Genomic DNA, 16,323 nt, shown 5'->3' with positions numbered 1-16,323 from the left:
TTGTTTAATCGCTTCACGCTCAATTCATAGTTATCAGGAAGAGGTGGGTGTGGCACCTTCCATGGCAAGTGTACCTCATATCTATTGTTCTCAAATGTTATCTTCTCTTCAAATTCTTCATACACAGATCTTGGTCTGATGCCCAGTGACTCAAGATCCCAGAATCTCTTCATGTTTCCATCAAGGCTCTCATTTGTAATGTTCACAGGATTAACAGCAGTTTTGAGTACATGAGTTGTGACAAGGTTGGTTCGCTGTTGTTCATTTTGCATTGCTCCATGTAGTGGTCCTGAAAGAACCCATCCAAGCTTCGTCTCCATTGCTGTTGGACCATTCTCCCCCCGTACCACTCTGCCAGAGACCAGGTGCCAGTACTGATCTGATCCAATGAGAATATCAACCATAACATCATCATCACCAGTGCAGTAGTCAGCAAGTTTGAGTCCTCTCAAGTGGGCATGAGTAAGACTAGCTTGAGCAATGGACTGACCTTGCAGAGGATCACATATAAGTGGTACAACAAATGCTGACAGTTGCACATCATCTCCATTTTCAGCACTGATACATAGGTTAACAACATCCACACTCTGAGTGTTCTCTTCTGTTGAGCCAAATGTCTTCACAGAAATGGTCTGTTTTCTCTCAGATGGTAATTTTAGCACATCCTTTACCTTAGTGGTCACATATGACCTCTGACTGTCACTGTCCAAAATAAGTCGGGCTAGAAACTTTTCTGTAGGTTGACCAGGTCTGTATATTACTGCCTTCGCGGTTTGGAGAAAGATGGGTGTCGATGTGTTTACATACAAGGCTGTACTACCATTTGACTCTCGTGGGGGGCCCTGAGGTGAAGGTGATCCATTCACAGTTGGAATACCATGGTGAGGCCTAATTCCATCACCAATTTCACTAGTGCAGATGCTGACATGGTGTCGCTGTCCGCATTTAAGACACCTCATTTTTGATGTGCAATCCTTACTGATGTGGTTTCTTCTCAAACAGATAAAACACCGTCCCGCCCTTTTCAACACATCCCTTCTAGCTGCAATGTTTGTCACCGTCTTGCAGATGTTAGATGCATGATCCATTCGGCAATACGTACAAGTCGGCTTCAACTCCTTAGTAAACAATGCAGCATCTGTTGATAATTCCTTACGACCTTTGCTGTTAGGGAATTTGTTTGACGGTTGTTCTGTCATGTGAACATTGCTCCCACTTGCTCTCTCTCTAGCTTCAAGCTCACTTCTGAAAACCTCAAGAATGCGATCAAGATCCCACTCATCCTTCACTTCTCGACTGACAATCAAGCGTAATTCTTGCGGTAACTTGCTCATAACAACAGATGACAGTAGGCTTCCATACGAATTAGATGATACTCCAAGTGAGTTAAGACTTCTGACTTGAGACTCAATCAGATCATACAACTGTTGCAGCGGTTGGGTGTTACCAGAAAGGCCTGATTTTACTGAGCTTATGTGCAGCAATGTTTCCATGTGTCTATTAATTATCAACTGCTTGTTGCCAAACCTTCTTTTCAAAATGGTAACTGCCTCGTCATAGTTTGCGGCAGTGATGGACAACCCAGAAATGGCTTCACTAGCAGATTTCACAAGGAGAGAATTCAGGTAATTGAATTTGTCAATGGCAGCAAGCCTTGTGCTGTTATGCACAGATGATTCAAAGGCGTCCCAGAATGAGGGCCACTTACTTATGTCTCCATTAAACTTCTTTAAATCAAGCTTAGGTAATTTTACCTGTGTTCCTATGCCATAAGTATTAGAAATACCTGGTGCCACTGGAGGATATCCATGTGCTTGCTGTGAATGCATTAAGCTGATTTCTGGTGCTGTTGAAGGAGTGACACGTGCTTCCGATGCCCCATAAACAACTCCAGGCGATGTTGAAAGAGATAGATGTGTTTCAGGGGTTGTCAAGACAATTCCAGGTGATGTCGAAGGAGTTAGATGTGTTTCCGAAGATGTCACAACAATTCCAGGCGATGTCGAAGGAGTTAGGTGTGTTTCCGAAGATGTCACAACAATTCCAGGCGATGTCGAAGGAGTTAGATGTGTTTCTGAAGATGTCACAACAATTCCAGGCGATGTCGAGGGAGTTAGATGTGCTTCCGAAGATGTCACAACAATTCCAGGCGATGTCGAAGGAGTTAGATGTGTTTCTGAAGATGTCACAGCAATTCCAGGCGATGTCGAAGGAGTCAGATGTGTTTCCGAAGAAGTCACAGCAATTCCAGGCGATGTCGAAGAAGTTAGACGTGTTTCGGCTTCCAGTTTTGTTCCTGGGAGGGTCTGGGCGATTCGAAGTTTCGTCGAAGGGGTCTGTAGGCTTGTAGTCAAGGCGGCGTCTATTCTCATTGCAGCAAGCTGCGTAAATGCGGTGAATTCGTCCGCTTCACAAATTTCCTCTTCTATTAGAGTGTCGGCGACGACTGCCAGGATTTCTTGATCTAAATTTCGTATCATGTTCAGTTTCTCTTCTGGTAGGAGTTTCTGTTGTCGCAATCTTGTAGTATTGAGGGGCGACAGTAGATTATCTTCATCAAACGCTTCCAGAATTTCTTCGGCAGACGTTTATGGTTAGCCAAATGTTGCAAAATTCAACAACTTGGACCTTCATATTCAACAACTTATATTTATGTTCAACAACATATATTTATATTCAACATTTTATATTTATATTCAACGATACGCATTTTCTTTCAACTTCAACCCAAATTATTTTCATTCAACAAAAATATTTGTTCAACTTCAACCCAGATTATTTTCATTCAACAAAAATATTTGTTCAACTTCAACCCAAATTATTTTCATTCAACAAAAATATTTGTTCAACTTCAACCAAAAATAATATCATTCAACAAAAATATTTGTTCAACTTCAACCAAAAATAATTTCATTCAACAACAATATTTGTTCAACTTCAACCACAATTATTTTTATTCAACAATAAAGTTCCCGGACATTCAAAATAGTCATTCAACAAAATTTCCCGTCCCACCCCCTGAACTACCCCGAACGCTGTCACAAATCCCTAGTGTTTTGGGTACCCAAACCACTGAAAGCGTAAAACTGATGCAAGTGAAATCATCCACAATTCTGCTCAAAACTCATTTATCTTCTTACGAAGCTTTGTCTCAATAAATTAAAGCGTTCTTTAGCTTGATATAAACACAATACGTCTCTGAAAATAGTCGCAATTCATAACAGACTGTCTGATCCGAGTCCGCAGTTATAACGACATATAAAACCGAATTCACGCGCCAAAGATCCTTGTATGAACATGCGCTTGGTGCCTATTGATAACCCTTGAAATGCACGTTATTCAAAACGAGAAAGGCGCTTTCTAAACCTCCGATAGTGCGGCGATTAAAATCAATATGCGAACGAACGGCCGTCACGCAATATGCAGGTCTCAAGCTGTGACCGACCTCTGTATATGTTGCCTGTCGGAAATAAACTCTGGCTTAGACTTGTTTGTCGCTCTTTCCTTGACCATCCCTCCTAGTGTACGTAGATTTTGCCGGGGAACAGTTCTCTATGCCATGAAATAAGTTTTTTGCTTCGGAGACAAAACCAAAATAAATATAAATAAAGTATATAAGGCTAATCCTTGGATACAGGGAAAGTCTTAGACTTGTTTATTTCTCGCTCTTTCCTTAACCATCCCTCCTATTAGATTTTGCCATTAAAGCAGTTTTTTTCTTCGGAGACAATTCTATAAAAAATGCAAATAAAGTAGACAAGACTACGTCCTTTGAACACTGGGAAAGTGGGATACTTAAATCCCTGGTGATATATGGGTATCCCTTTCCAATATGCTTGTTTGTTATCGTTTCTTTAATTCAGGGTAGCCAAATCGACCGAGGATTAAAAGGCAAAGCAAACCTTTTATATCTTCATCTTATATATTCCGGCAAAATCTACATATACTAGGAGGGATGGTAAAGGAAAGAGCGACAAACAAGTCTAAGCCAGAGTTTATTTCCGACAGGCAACATATACAGAGGTCGGTCACAGCTTGAGACCTGCATATTGTGTGACGGCCGTTCGTTCGCATATTGATTTTAATCGCCGCACTATCGGAGGTTTAGAAAGCGCCTTTCTCGTTTTGAATAACGTGCATTTCAAGGGTTATCAATAGGCACCAAGCGCATGTTCATACAAGGATCTTTGGCGCGTGAATTCGGTTTTATATGTCGTTATAACTGCGGACTCGGATCAGACAGTCTGTTATGAATTGCGACTATTTTCAGAGACGTATTGTGTTTATATCAAGCTAAAGAACGCTTTAATTTATTGAGACAAAGCTTCGTAAGAGGATAAATGGGTTTTGAGCAGAATTGTGGATGATTTCACTTGCATCAGTTTTACGCTTTCAGTGGTTTGGGTACCCAAAACACTAGGGATTTGTGACAGCGTTCGGGGTAGTTCAGGGGGTGGGACGGGGAATTTTGTTGAATGACTATTTTGAATGTCCGGGAACTTTATTGTTGAATAAAAATAATTGTGGTTGAAGTTGAACAAATATTGTTGTTGAATGAAATTATTTTTGGTTGAAGTTGAACAAATATTTTTGTTGAATGAAAATAATCTGGGTTGAAGTTGAACAAATATTTTTGTTGAATGAAATTATTTTCGGTTGAAGTTGAACAAATATTTTTGTTGAATGAAATTATTTTTGGTTGAAGTTGAACAAATATTTTTGTTGAATGATATTATTTTTGGTTGAAGTTGAACAAATATTTTTGTTGAATGAAAATAATTTGGGTTGAAGTTGAAAGAAAATGCGTATCGTTGAATATAAATATAAAATGTTGAATATAAATATATGTTGTTGAACATAAATATAAGTTGTTGAATATGAAGGTCCAAGTTGTTGAATTTTGCAACATTTGGCTAACCATAGACGTTATAATGTTTCTTGTCGACGCTCTGTGACTCGCTCGGAGCTTCCGTTTCCTCGCAAGCTTTCCAGACATTAGGATAATCGCAATTAATTTACGAAAAGACTCAAATCACAGCTTCAAAGACTCACTCGTATCTCCTCGTGTTTCTCACTTTCCAGCGGCAGGTTTCTTTCACAGGTCACAGGTCACAGGTCACCAAAAAATATGCCAAAACGTCATGAAACAGATGCATACAAATGCGTCCTAAGTTTAACTATAACGGCTCTTTTCTGAAAAAAAAAACGCATATGGGAAATCAGCTGTAGCACTGAAATAAAAAAAACATTGATCCAACGAAAGCCAAGACTTATTTCTGTTGAAAACATAAATTGTTTGTGGCCTTACAATATAACATGAAAACGAAAGAGGCTTACACTGATCCGTGAATTATGTATTTACTCACGCGTGATTTGTGAACTAACGACTTTTGCGGGAATAATTGTTCACTTTTTTTCGGAGATTTTAGCATCATTAAAGCTTGTAAAGTACACCAAACTAGATGTACAACCTGCCTATTCCACGCGCTTGCGGCTGGAAGACTGAGAAACTAACCACAGCGACAGTGAACCAGGAGGGCCTAGAATCTAGTCTGTCACGATGTGTCACACACGGCATTTCGATGCATCAAAACGGAGGGTTCTCTATGTTTTGAGAAACGTGGATAAAATTTGTATTTTTATGTGACACATGATTTAGCCTTTGCATGTTTACGTGAAAAGTGATTGCTTCTTTTTTGCTGTGAAGGTGAAACTGTTTTCGAATTTTTTGTGATGCGTGAAAAGGCCAATTACTTATGCGTGAAATTGTTTTTAGAGGAGGTATAGGGGACCCTCTTGTTTCTGTTTAGTACATACTCGTTGTAAAGATTTCAAAAAAAAGAGAAATAAAACAGTTCAATTTGCTATCATAATGAATTATCTTATTACGATAAAATATATTAACACTACATGTCTGAAAGCTACATTTCAACCCATTTCGTACATATACCACCCCTAGAATTTTTTTCATTAAAATTATACAGTAAAAGATTTTAAGTTAGGGTTTGTTGCATGGAAACATCGAGAAACCTCTTGGGAATCTCGAGTAATTGTTACATCGCGAGTTTTACTGAGTGTTTTGAGTGTGACCTGTGACATGAGACCTGTGACCTGTGACCTGTGACCTGTGACCTGTGACCTGTGACCTGTGACCTGTGACCTGTGACCTGTGACCTGTGACCTGTGACCTGTGACCTGTGAGAGAAACCTGCCGACTTTCCAGATGATCGATCACAATCTGTTTTCATCCTTCTCGGTGGACCATGTTGAATATCCAATACTATTGCAAGTTGGAGTAGGCTCAGAAGGTTCCTGTTTCCGCGGTTCGACTTAAGAATTGGCTCAGACTCGATGGATTGCAAACAACTTTAATCACGAGAAAACATCAACATTGCCGCCATCTTGTGAAGGCGTGCTCGTGAAACTTACAGTTCCATAATGCATTGCGATCTTAATGCGTGACACGATGTCACGACATCCGTGACAAAGTGGTTTTACTGTGACACTCTTGGCTGGGCTCCTCCAACAAACCTGAAATCCACAGTCAACTCCATTCTTCACGGTTTTTCAAGGGTGTTTCCCGTATTCAGAAAACCAGCCCACGGGCGATTTATTGCACACAAACCGGAGGGCAACGGCAGTGGTTTCCACCGATGCACTGAAAGCTGTTTTAAGAGCATCCCTTTACAATCCTGCAGTAACATCTGTGGAATAATTGTTGTGGTCATGGGGGCCATAAGTTGCCTTAGTCCTACTCTGTGGAGATCCGGCTTTCCCGACACCAAAAGTTCTCTTCCTGATGAAATTTCCTGGATAACAAATCCTACATTCCATTCAATCTATTTATGAAGAGTGCTGATTCACTGGTTAACTGCCAAAGATATTAATCTGCAATTACTTGGGATCAAGCCTTCTTTTTCAGGAGACCAGCTCGCATCAACTATAGAGGATGAGGATCAACCACAGGAGACAGAGCCGCAACCCCCACCAGTGGCAGATCCGGAACTACTGCAAATGGCAGAGCCAGAACCACCCCAGGAGACAGCCCCGGAACCACCCAAGAAGACAGCCCTGGAACCACTACAGGAGACCGCTCCGGAACCACTGCAGGAGACAGCCTCGCAACCACCCCAGGACACAACCCTGGAACCACCACAAGAGACAGCACCGACCCCACCCAAAGACTTAGCCCCGGAAGCACCCCAGGAGACAGCCCAGGAAACACCCCAGGACACAGCCCCGGAAACACCCCAGGACACAGCCCAGGAAAAACCCCAGGACACAGCCCTGGAAACACCCAAGGACACAGCTTCGGAACCACCCCAGGACACAGCCCTGGAACCGCCGCATGACATAGACCCGGAATTAGCGCAGGAGACAGACCAGGAGATAGACCAAAAACCAGTACAACAGAAAACCAGGTACAAGAAAGTCAAAGAAGTTAAAATAGACGTAGCTACCAAAGTCCACAAGTGCTCTAAGTGTGATTACACTTGCCCTAAAGTCTGAAATATCAAAAGGCATATGATGAGAAAACATGCTATGGATGCCAAAAATCTAACTATTCAAAGCGGGAAATGTTTATGCATTGAGTGTGGCAGGCAATTCTACCGGATTTAAGGTCTACGGGAACATCTGTCCACGGAACATGGATTAAATTTTGAGACGGAAGCTCTACTGATGCAGAATGTTAAAGGTATTTTGCGATTGTTATACATTGTAATCCTTCGTTCTCTTTTCATTGCCCGATCTCGAGCATAACGTTAACTTAATGGTATTATGAAATTACATACCATGAAGTAGATTTATGTATACATACTTGTGACATAAGACCTACAAATATGAAATAGCATCGTACACACATGCTACTTCCTTCTTGGTTAGTTAGCGGAGGTACAAAACAAAATAAGTGTTGTCGCGATTCGCAAAGGAGAATGCCAGAAATGGTTTCAATACCTTGCCCTGCAAAATGAGTTTGTTAGATGCTAAAAACATCGACAGTTGTTATTTTTACTATCATGGTCAATCCTATATATTAATGGATTTCACTCTTCTTAGAGATATTATTAATGATATACCTTCTCTGCAGAATTTGCAGCATGGAAAGCAGAAATGGAGGAAAAAGAAGGCTGTTCGTTTGTGAAAGTAACAGGTGGGTTTGTTTAAAGAGGGCTATATTTAAGAGAAAGTAGTAATGCCTCAAATGCGGGTAAAGATGCAGTTAAAATCTGAATTTTTACTACTACAGGAACCAAGAAAAATCAAAGTAGCGCGGGCGGAAAGTTGAATATTTCCAGTGCAACAGCTGTGGTACCTACAGACCACGCCGGAGTGGAAAACGACGTCAAAAATCGCAAGGCAAATGAACTTTAGTCATGTTTATTATAAAGGCAATATGGTAAATGGAAGGCATTACCCTGTTAACTGTTTTGGGATAGTGGTTACTACATTTAGATATTGCAGTCTGGTGTTTTCTTTGTTCATGACACGAGATTCACTGGCTGTGATTCGGTACTAGAGATACGAAGAATTCCGCCCTTAGTTAAAATGAACTCAGCGACACATCGCAGTGTACCCGAGGTGACAAATATAATCAATATGTTCGTTTTGAACAGGAAGCTGCAAGATTGAAAGGAATTGCACGTCAACTTTAGTTGTGACGTACGTAGATGATCGTACAATCACAGTTGACGTTTGCTATACCCACTATGGCCACGAAAAAGAACTGCAGCACATACGGCTCGCTAAAGAAAAACGGCAAGAGCTGGCAGCCAAAATTCAACAAGGGGTACCGAGAGACAGGATCCTCAGTGACATTAGAGAAAGTGTAACTGAGGATAACTTATCACGTGAACATCTACTGGAAAGAAAAGATCTCTCTAACATCCAACGAGCATTTGGCCTTAAAGACTATCAAAGACATCAAAACGACCTAGATAGTGTCTTCGCCTGGATAACCGAATGGAGAGGCTCCCCGGACGCTAATTCGATTCTCTTTCATAAATTTCAAGGCGAAACTCTTGAGGGCTACGACCTGGCCAAAGATGATATTATGATAGTGATTCAGAGCCCATTTCAAAGAAGCATTCTGAGAAAATTTGAGCCTAACGGTGTGTGCTGTGACAGCACACACGAAACTAATGGGTATGACTTTCTCCTCACGACCCTTTTAGTGATCGATGAGTTTGGAGAGGGATTTCCAGCTGCGTGGTGCATTTCAAACCACGAAGACTTTACAACAATGTGTAACTTCTTCAGCGAGGTTAAGAAAAACACTGGAACTAGTTCCAGCTCTTGGTTCATGAGTGACATTGCCCCACAATTCTATAATGCTTGGGTCGGAGTAATGGATGAATGTCCACGTCCGCAGAAGTTACTATGCACGTGGCATGTGGATAAAGCAATCACTCATGAATTAAGGAAAAAAATTGGCGACATACCAACGGAACTCGAGGTTTACAAGATGTTTCGGACAGTTCTCGAACAAACTGACGAAACACTGTTTGACGACTGCTTGCGAGGTTTTCTCAATCGCCTTAGCCTCTCCACAAAAACAGCGTCATTCAAGAAATACTTTGAACGGGAGTGGACACCCCGAAAAGAACAATGGGCCTACTGCTTCAGAGTTGGCCTTGGGATCAACACGAACATGTTTGTGGAAGCATTCCATAAGGTTTTCAAGTATCAGTACTTGAAAGGGAAAACTAACAAGCGCTTAGACAACTGTCTCCTTAATCTTTTAAAATATGTTAGAGATAAAACCTTTGATGGTCTGATTAAACTGACCAAGGGAAAAGTTACAACACGCATAAATAAAATACAGGAAAGGCATCTGCGCAGTTTGACCCTCTCAACTGGCTCTGTTAAAGCCGAGGACTCCAATACCTGGACGGTACTTGGAGAGGACGGGAGAAGCTCTTATAAAGTGTCAAAGCTATTGGACGCCTGTAACGAGCAACAAAACTGCCAGCTGAAGTGCCGAGAGTGCAACATCTGTGTGCATATGTATGTGTGTAACTACCGCGACAGCTTAATCGCGACTACAATTTGCAAACATATTCACCTTGTTTGTAGGTACAGCACCTGTCAGGATGAGAATTATGCAGGGCAGTGGTCAGAAGACGGAACATATTATAGCGAAACACAGAATACTCACCAAGATGAGAAGAATTTCGCCGAAAAAAGTGCGGAGATTGACTTTCTTAAAGACTGTCTAAAGAAAGCTTCCAACAATGATCGTGAGACGGATAGAGAAAGACGGAAGCAATTACTAAAAACCAAATTGCTTACTATTGTCAGTGATATTGAAGGATGCGAAAATGACGACGCTTTGCAACAGTTAGAGAGAAGCATCAGTTCTGCCCACAGCTCTTTTATTTCCATTCGTGAACATGGAAATAAACACCTTCCCACCCCTAAAGAGAATGCTCCACATAACAAAAATATTTTGCCACAAAAACGTTTCTTCTCCAGACCACTAAGAAAAAGTCAAGGAAGACCAACGTGAGGTTGGTAAAGCCATCCAAAGAAGAAAAAAAGGGAGATCACTGGGAACTGGAGAGGGGGCAACGACCAAATCAGCACAGAAAAACAAATCTCATCTGATAATATTAATACGGAAGGTGAACATGTAAAAACTATTGAACTCGGATATTTGTCGTGTCTTTATGTCAGCTATATAAGCTACATGTTCTCGTGATTTTACTTTTATTGGCAATTTTTAGTTAAAAATCTTTTTTTCACTAGGCTCATTACATAGGTGTTGCCTGAAAAAGCAATCCATTCCCTGAACAAAGTGGGCCGTTATCGAGTAAGCAAATGAATATGACCACTTGCCTGAATACGCTTACATTGTGCACTTTCATGTGTTGCCGAACGGTTGTGATATTATTTAGTATGCTTTATTATAATAAAAATTTTATTATTATTACTATTTTTCTTTCTTTTTTTTTCTTTCATAGAATTGCAAGAAATGATGAATTGGTTTTGCAAGGAAGAAAGCCAGGCAGTCTAAGACATTCTGCTTTCTGGAAGGAAACTACCTCTTACAGACGTATGTAGCCTATCCAAAGTACCGTCCATTCCCGGAGAAGCCGTTGAGGCTGATTTATCAGTGTTGAAGGAATTCTTCACAGATGACGCATGGAACTGAAAATGGTTCTTACGTTAGGTTAGTATCGGTCTATGCCTGTGATATGAAAAGCTGTCATAAAAATCAAGTTTTTGCGGTTTCGACTGTGCAATTGTCCAGTTAGCAACCATGCAGGTTTCGGCATACCCAACATCTCAATTTTAAGTTTGAGCAAGGGAAATTTGCAATGAATAATCATGTAAAGATAATCAAACATCCAGACAGACTACTGATTTCATACCACATCCGGCCGACTGATAAATATATTTTCTGAATTACCTATGTTGTATTTTTTGCAGTGAACGAGTTGAAAAAAGCCTGGCAATGTCATTCATATCAACAGTCCAGATGTATGGACATCATCCAGTGCGAAAGTTGTTTACAATGGCTTGACTGGTAAGCCGCTTCATTGATAAAATATGTATTAATGTAATGTATAATGTACCATTGTATTACCCCAGAGAGAGTTTTATTTTGTTAGTGGGTAGGGCTATACGTGGTCTCTTCAGTTACCGATTTTAATGTACCAGTCTGCGTAAATCAGTTTTATCGAGCTAGCCACTTTTGTTTAGTGCAGTTGCTAAATGGGAGGTAATTGTTTTAAAACGTAATAATTCAATGTCGTTTCTACAATTCATGTCTTAGGGAATGTGCCAATCTTCTTGACGAACCCAACGAATGGATCTGTACCACTTGCGAAAGAACCTTGTTGCCACCAAAGAAATCTCCTAGACTGCAATCTGCAAATTCAAGTGTTGAACCACGACTAGGGCAGTAGTCAAACACGCAAAAACTTTAGCACTGTGAATAGCTCACGATATCGAGGGATTGCCAGGTTATGAAATTAACAGTAATTTATACCAGGGATTTTTTACACTGATAAGGAACGTTTAATATCAATTATTCAGTTTCGTGAAGCATGTATTGTTTTTTTTGTTGGTCTTTTTTTTCAACGGGCTTTTTAGGAACCCTTTGTCCAGTTTTCAGATCTTGTAGTTCTTGTACAATCAGTTTAGCTAAATTTACCAGCAAATTCGGAGAGTCGTGTCAAAATTTTGAGAATTTGCGCTAGCGCAGATTAAAAGTTCCAGTTTTATAGTGAGTGACAATACATAGCATGATCCTGTGTATGAGTATTTCTGTTTGTTTTTATATTCTCAATATTTTTCTCAAGAAAAAATTAATCAGGCAAAGTTCTTGCAAAATTGAATAGAGTTTCATGCCAAAAAACAAGAGCTGGCAGAAATGTTTACATATCAAGTATTATGCATCGCCCCGCCCCACCCCTCCCCTCGCCTTTGATTTACATAGTAATAATATATGAAGATAACGTGACTCTCAGTTATTAAGCAACATTCGCTCCAGTTTTATATAGTGAGTTGCAATAAGCATAAGCAGATCCTGTGTGCAAAAAATAAACTTATATTCTTGTTCTTTCGTCCTGTGTGATGCAGTGATGCGTGTCAAAGTATTGTTCCGAGGACCACTCACCGATCTCGCGATCTGAGCCATTCCTGTACATTCGTTACGTCAGAGGTTAAATACAGGAATCGCTCCGGAAAACTGAGATAGCTGTTTGCTATTCTCAATCTCATATTTTGCTAAAGAGAAAGGCAAAACGGGCTTATTATAGTTTGTCAATCGACTATAACTTTGTTTTGCTGTTCTGAGGTGGATCTCCTAGAGAAACATAAGAAAAGTCCAGTGTTCAGTGTAATAAGAAACAGCCAATCAGCGATCGGAGCTATTCCTGTACAGCGGTTAAATACGGGAATCGCTCAGGGTCCAAGTTGTTGGCTCGAGACGATTCTGTCGCCTTATCCACGCAAACAATTCATTTCCCGCGATGTAAGTAGATGAATTTTTCAGCCTTAATTGCTTTTTAGATTCGTTATGCACATATCAACGATTATCGCGATTTTGGCGGCAATGAACAGAACAAGAGAGCAACGCGAGCGGCTTATAAAGCTAAAAATAAATACACGAAACGTTCGAGAGATCATGTGAAGTGAAAAGTGTCACTTCGAGTCAAGCGTTAACTTATTAGCTAATTACTATTTTTATCATCCAATTACAGGTCGGAGCCATTCCTGTATTTAGCCGCCATTAGTTGTGTCCTCACGTGTAGGAGAAATCCAGAACAACACCGACCCGAGTCAGTGGAGACACATCCCCGGTGAAGTGAATGTGGCCGATGATGTTTCAAGAGGAATACGAGTGGAGGAGCTGAACGGACGATGGAGCAATGGACCAGAGTTCTTACAACTGCTTGAAGAATTCTGCCCTCAAGAAACAATGAAAGCTGTCTCAGAGGAAGATATGGAACGTCGTCAAGTGAAAGCAGTCTGCGAAGTAAAGAAAGTGGAACAAGTCATCAACCTTGAAAAATTCTCTAGCTGGAGAAAATTGATAAGGGTAACTGCACGTATACAAAGGCTAGCCAAGAAGATAAGTTTACGAAAACACGCTCAAGAAGGGAGAAACGGTCCATTAAACCCTGAAGAACTAGAGAGTGCAGAGATATTCTGGATCAAAGCAGCTCAAAATGATTTGCATCGTCGAAAGGAAAAGGGAGAGTTCAAGTCACTGAGCCCGTTTCTGGATGGTAAAGGTGTAATTAGAGTTGGAGGAAGAGTGGACGAGGCTATCGTGTCCTATGACACGAAACACCCCGCCCTTCTTCCAAGTGATCACTGGGTCTCCTGGTTAATAACAAGACATGCCCACCAGTACGGCCATAACGGGGTAGCAGCTACGACCGCCAGAACAAGAAGGAAGTTTTGGATTTTGAAAGCAAACAAACTAAGCAAGGCAGTGAAGTTCAAATGTGGATTCTGTAGAGAAATGGCACACAAGGCGGAGACTATTTATGGCAAATTTACCCGCCCTTCGCTTAGGCTCCGTATACCCCACCGTTATACATGACCACGTGCGACTATTTCGGGTCTTATAACGTCAAGATCTCAAGAAACAAGACCGCAAAGCATTACGGAGTTTTGTTCACATGCGTAAACACAAGAGCTGTCCATTTGGAAATGGCAGTGGACCTTACAACAACGGAGTTTCTTCAAGTCCTGAGAAGATTCTTAGCCATACGAGGTCGACCAGCAGTCATACTGAGTGACAACGGCTCTCAGTTCGTTGGTGCCGAGAAAGAACTGCGTCAGATGATAGGCGACATAAACGAGGAAGAAGTTAAAGAGTTGTGTGGAGAAAAGGGGATGCAGTGGAAGTTTATCACGTCAGGTGCCCCGCATCAAAATGGTTGTGCAGAAGCGCTTGTTAAAACATGCAAGAGTGCCCCGAAGAAAGCTGTCGGTAGTCAAGTGCTAACTCCATTGGAGCTGTACACAATTCTACTGGAAGTGGCTAATCTGGTAAACCAGAGACCTATCGGTAGGATACCAAATGACCCGGACGACGGCAGTTACATATGCCCAAACGACATACTTCTAGGACGCGCGTCATCAGAAATTCCACAAGGGCCTTTCAAGGGAACAAAGAACCCACGCCATAGGGTGGAATTCGTGCAGAAAATTATTGATTCATTTTGGAAACGCTGGAACAGATATGTGTTTCCGTCGCTTGTACCTAGGAAGAAATGGCAAGTGGAAAAGCGGAACGTGAGACCAGATGATATCGTTGTAGTATCAGATCCCAATGCTCTCCGAGAGAAATGGTCAATTGGAAGAGTCTTGGAAGTGTACCCAGGACCTGACGGTCGAGTGCGAAATGTTGAAGTCAAGACATCCACGGGACTGTATAGCCGACCCACAATCAAGATCGCCGTCATACACCCTGCAGAAGGTGATGACTAGCCAGAAGCTGTTAGAGATAAGGACTACGCCCTTATCGGGGCGGAGAATGTTTCGTCGATTAATATTAACTTCGTTTATTGACATTTCATTATTTAATTAGTCGCATGATTGACAGCCGATGGCGTAATTACTAAGTAAGTTGATCTTTGAGTTAAAATGACACGTTTTCAAAACCACGAAATCAGAGACAAAGGTCATAAAGCGTTTTGTACCTTACGTTGAAGATCGCTAACCTGTAGTGTTTTACTGCTCGATCTGCTGACCCGTTTCGCGGACCTGTTACCGAAATAGGTTTGACTGGATATCGCCACACAAGTAAGTGACCGTTTGTTTATGTAACCCGTTGGATTTTGAGAATTATATTTTCCATGCAATTTCATGAATCGCTCGCTATTAGGTTTCTTAAGAATTATGTATCTTATGCATCTTCCTTATAGATCGAATAAAACAATACAGTGAAACCCGGCTCTACGGACACCCGCTTAATACGGACACCTGCTTCTAACGGACAGTTTTCCTTGTCCCGACAACTAAAAAGCTCAAATATTTTCTCTTAAATTAGCCTGCTTAATACGGACACCCGGATAATGCGGACACTTTATCATGTCCCTTTGGTGTCCGTATTAACGGGGTTCCACTGTAATACGATTCCGTATTCAGTCATTCATCCGAGAACCATTTTTTCCCTGGACCAAACAACAAATGAGAAACACTGCCAATATGAATTAAAACTAATCACTCAGTGAGGAAATCGTTTCACCCTAACCTTGTAATCAGGAGGTCCCAGGCTCAAGGCCTCCACCTGCGACTAGCGGGATTTGTTTTTCGGTAGTCCCGAGTTCAAATCCTCGGTCACGCTTTGTAAATAGCCAACTGGTCTGCCTCCTGCCAGTTGGGATTTTTTACTGTTACGTTTATTTGAAATATTTGTTTCCTTTGTTTCAGTGGCATGCCTGTAAACTAGCTAAGCTTTAGTGCTTGTATAGCTAAGTACATGACTACTATAAATAAGATTAATTTACATTTTTTTTTTTACTCCGCTACGACTGCAAAAGCCTTATGCAATGGCCAGCGGATAAAAAAGGCTAACAGGAAGCGAAGCGGTGAAATGTCCCATCCACAGCTAAAACTAGGAAAATACTATTTTCCTAGATAAAAAAAAATGAAAATTAACCAATGGGCGCACTAGAACTTGACAGTTGTTGTCAAAAGACCTTTTGATGATCAGAAAAGCTTTTTTTCAGGAAGGGGGAAAGGGACTTATTATTTTTTAAAAAATCTTATCCGAGGAAATTTGGATTTAAAAAAACATTTGACTTTATACGGAAGTGATGTTAGCTCCGGCAATATCCTGAGATACCCGTCAGACAGGAA

The 16,323-nt window shown here is 41.1% G+C and overlaps 2 protein-coding genes across 2 annotated transcripts; both read left to right on the top strand.

The window, feature by feature from the left end:
- The first annotated feature begins 6,223 nt into the window (after positions 1-6,223).
- Positions 6,224-11,044, top strand: LOC145480084 (uncharacterized). The gene is made up of 5 exons (XM_081458563.1): positions 6,224-6,308; positions 6,923-7,483; positions 7,622-7,696; positions 8,090-8,152; positions 8,616-11,044. The coding sequence occupies exons 1-5, from the start codon at positions 6,224-6,226 to the stop codon at positions 10,505-10,507; spliced, it is 2,676 nt and encodes an 891-aa protein (XP_081314689.1). The 3' UTR covers positions 10,508-11,044.
- Positions 11,045-12,639: 1,595 nt separating this feature from the next.
- Positions 12,640-15,207, top strand: LOC145477951 (uncharacterized). The gene is made up of 2 exons (XM_081455828.1): positions 12,640-12,979; positions 13,209-15,207. The coding sequence occupies exon 2, from the start codon at positions 14,053-14,055 to the stop codon at positions 14,947-14,949; it is 897 nt and encodes a 298-aa protein (XP_081311954.1). The 5' UTR covers positions 12,640-12,979; positions 13,209-14,052; the 3' UTR covers positions 14,950-15,207.
- Positions 15,208-16,323: the final 1,116 nt, after the last annotated feature.

The sequence above is a fragment of the Orbicella franksi genome, chromosome 2, assembly GCF_964199315.1.
Source record: "Orbicella franksi chromosome 2, jaOrbFran1.1, whole genome shotgun sequence".
NCBI lineage: Eukaryota > Metazoa > Cnidaria > Anthozoa > Scleractinia > Merulinidae > Orbicella > Orbicella franksi.
Note: the sequence above shows the minus strand (reverse complement) of the source record. Positions and strands in the feature narration are given on the sequence as shown.

Coding starts and splice junctions, on each gene's coding strand:
- LOC145480084 (XM_081458563.1), top strand. CDS start 6,224: ATGATCGATCACAATCTGTTTTCATCCTTCTCGGTGGACCATGTTGAA. Junction 7,484..7,621: donor AGTCCACAAGTGCTCTAAGT/GTGATTACACTT, acceptor ACCGGATTTAAG/GTCTACGGGAACATCTGTCC. Junction 8,153..8,615: donor TTCGTTTGTGAAAGTAACAG/GTGGGTTTGTTT, acceptor CGTTTTGAACAG/GAAGCTGCAAGATTGAAAGG.
- LOC145477951 (XM_081455828.1), top strand. CDS start 14,053: ATGACCACGTGCGACTATTTCGGGTCTTATAACGTCAAGATCTCAAGA.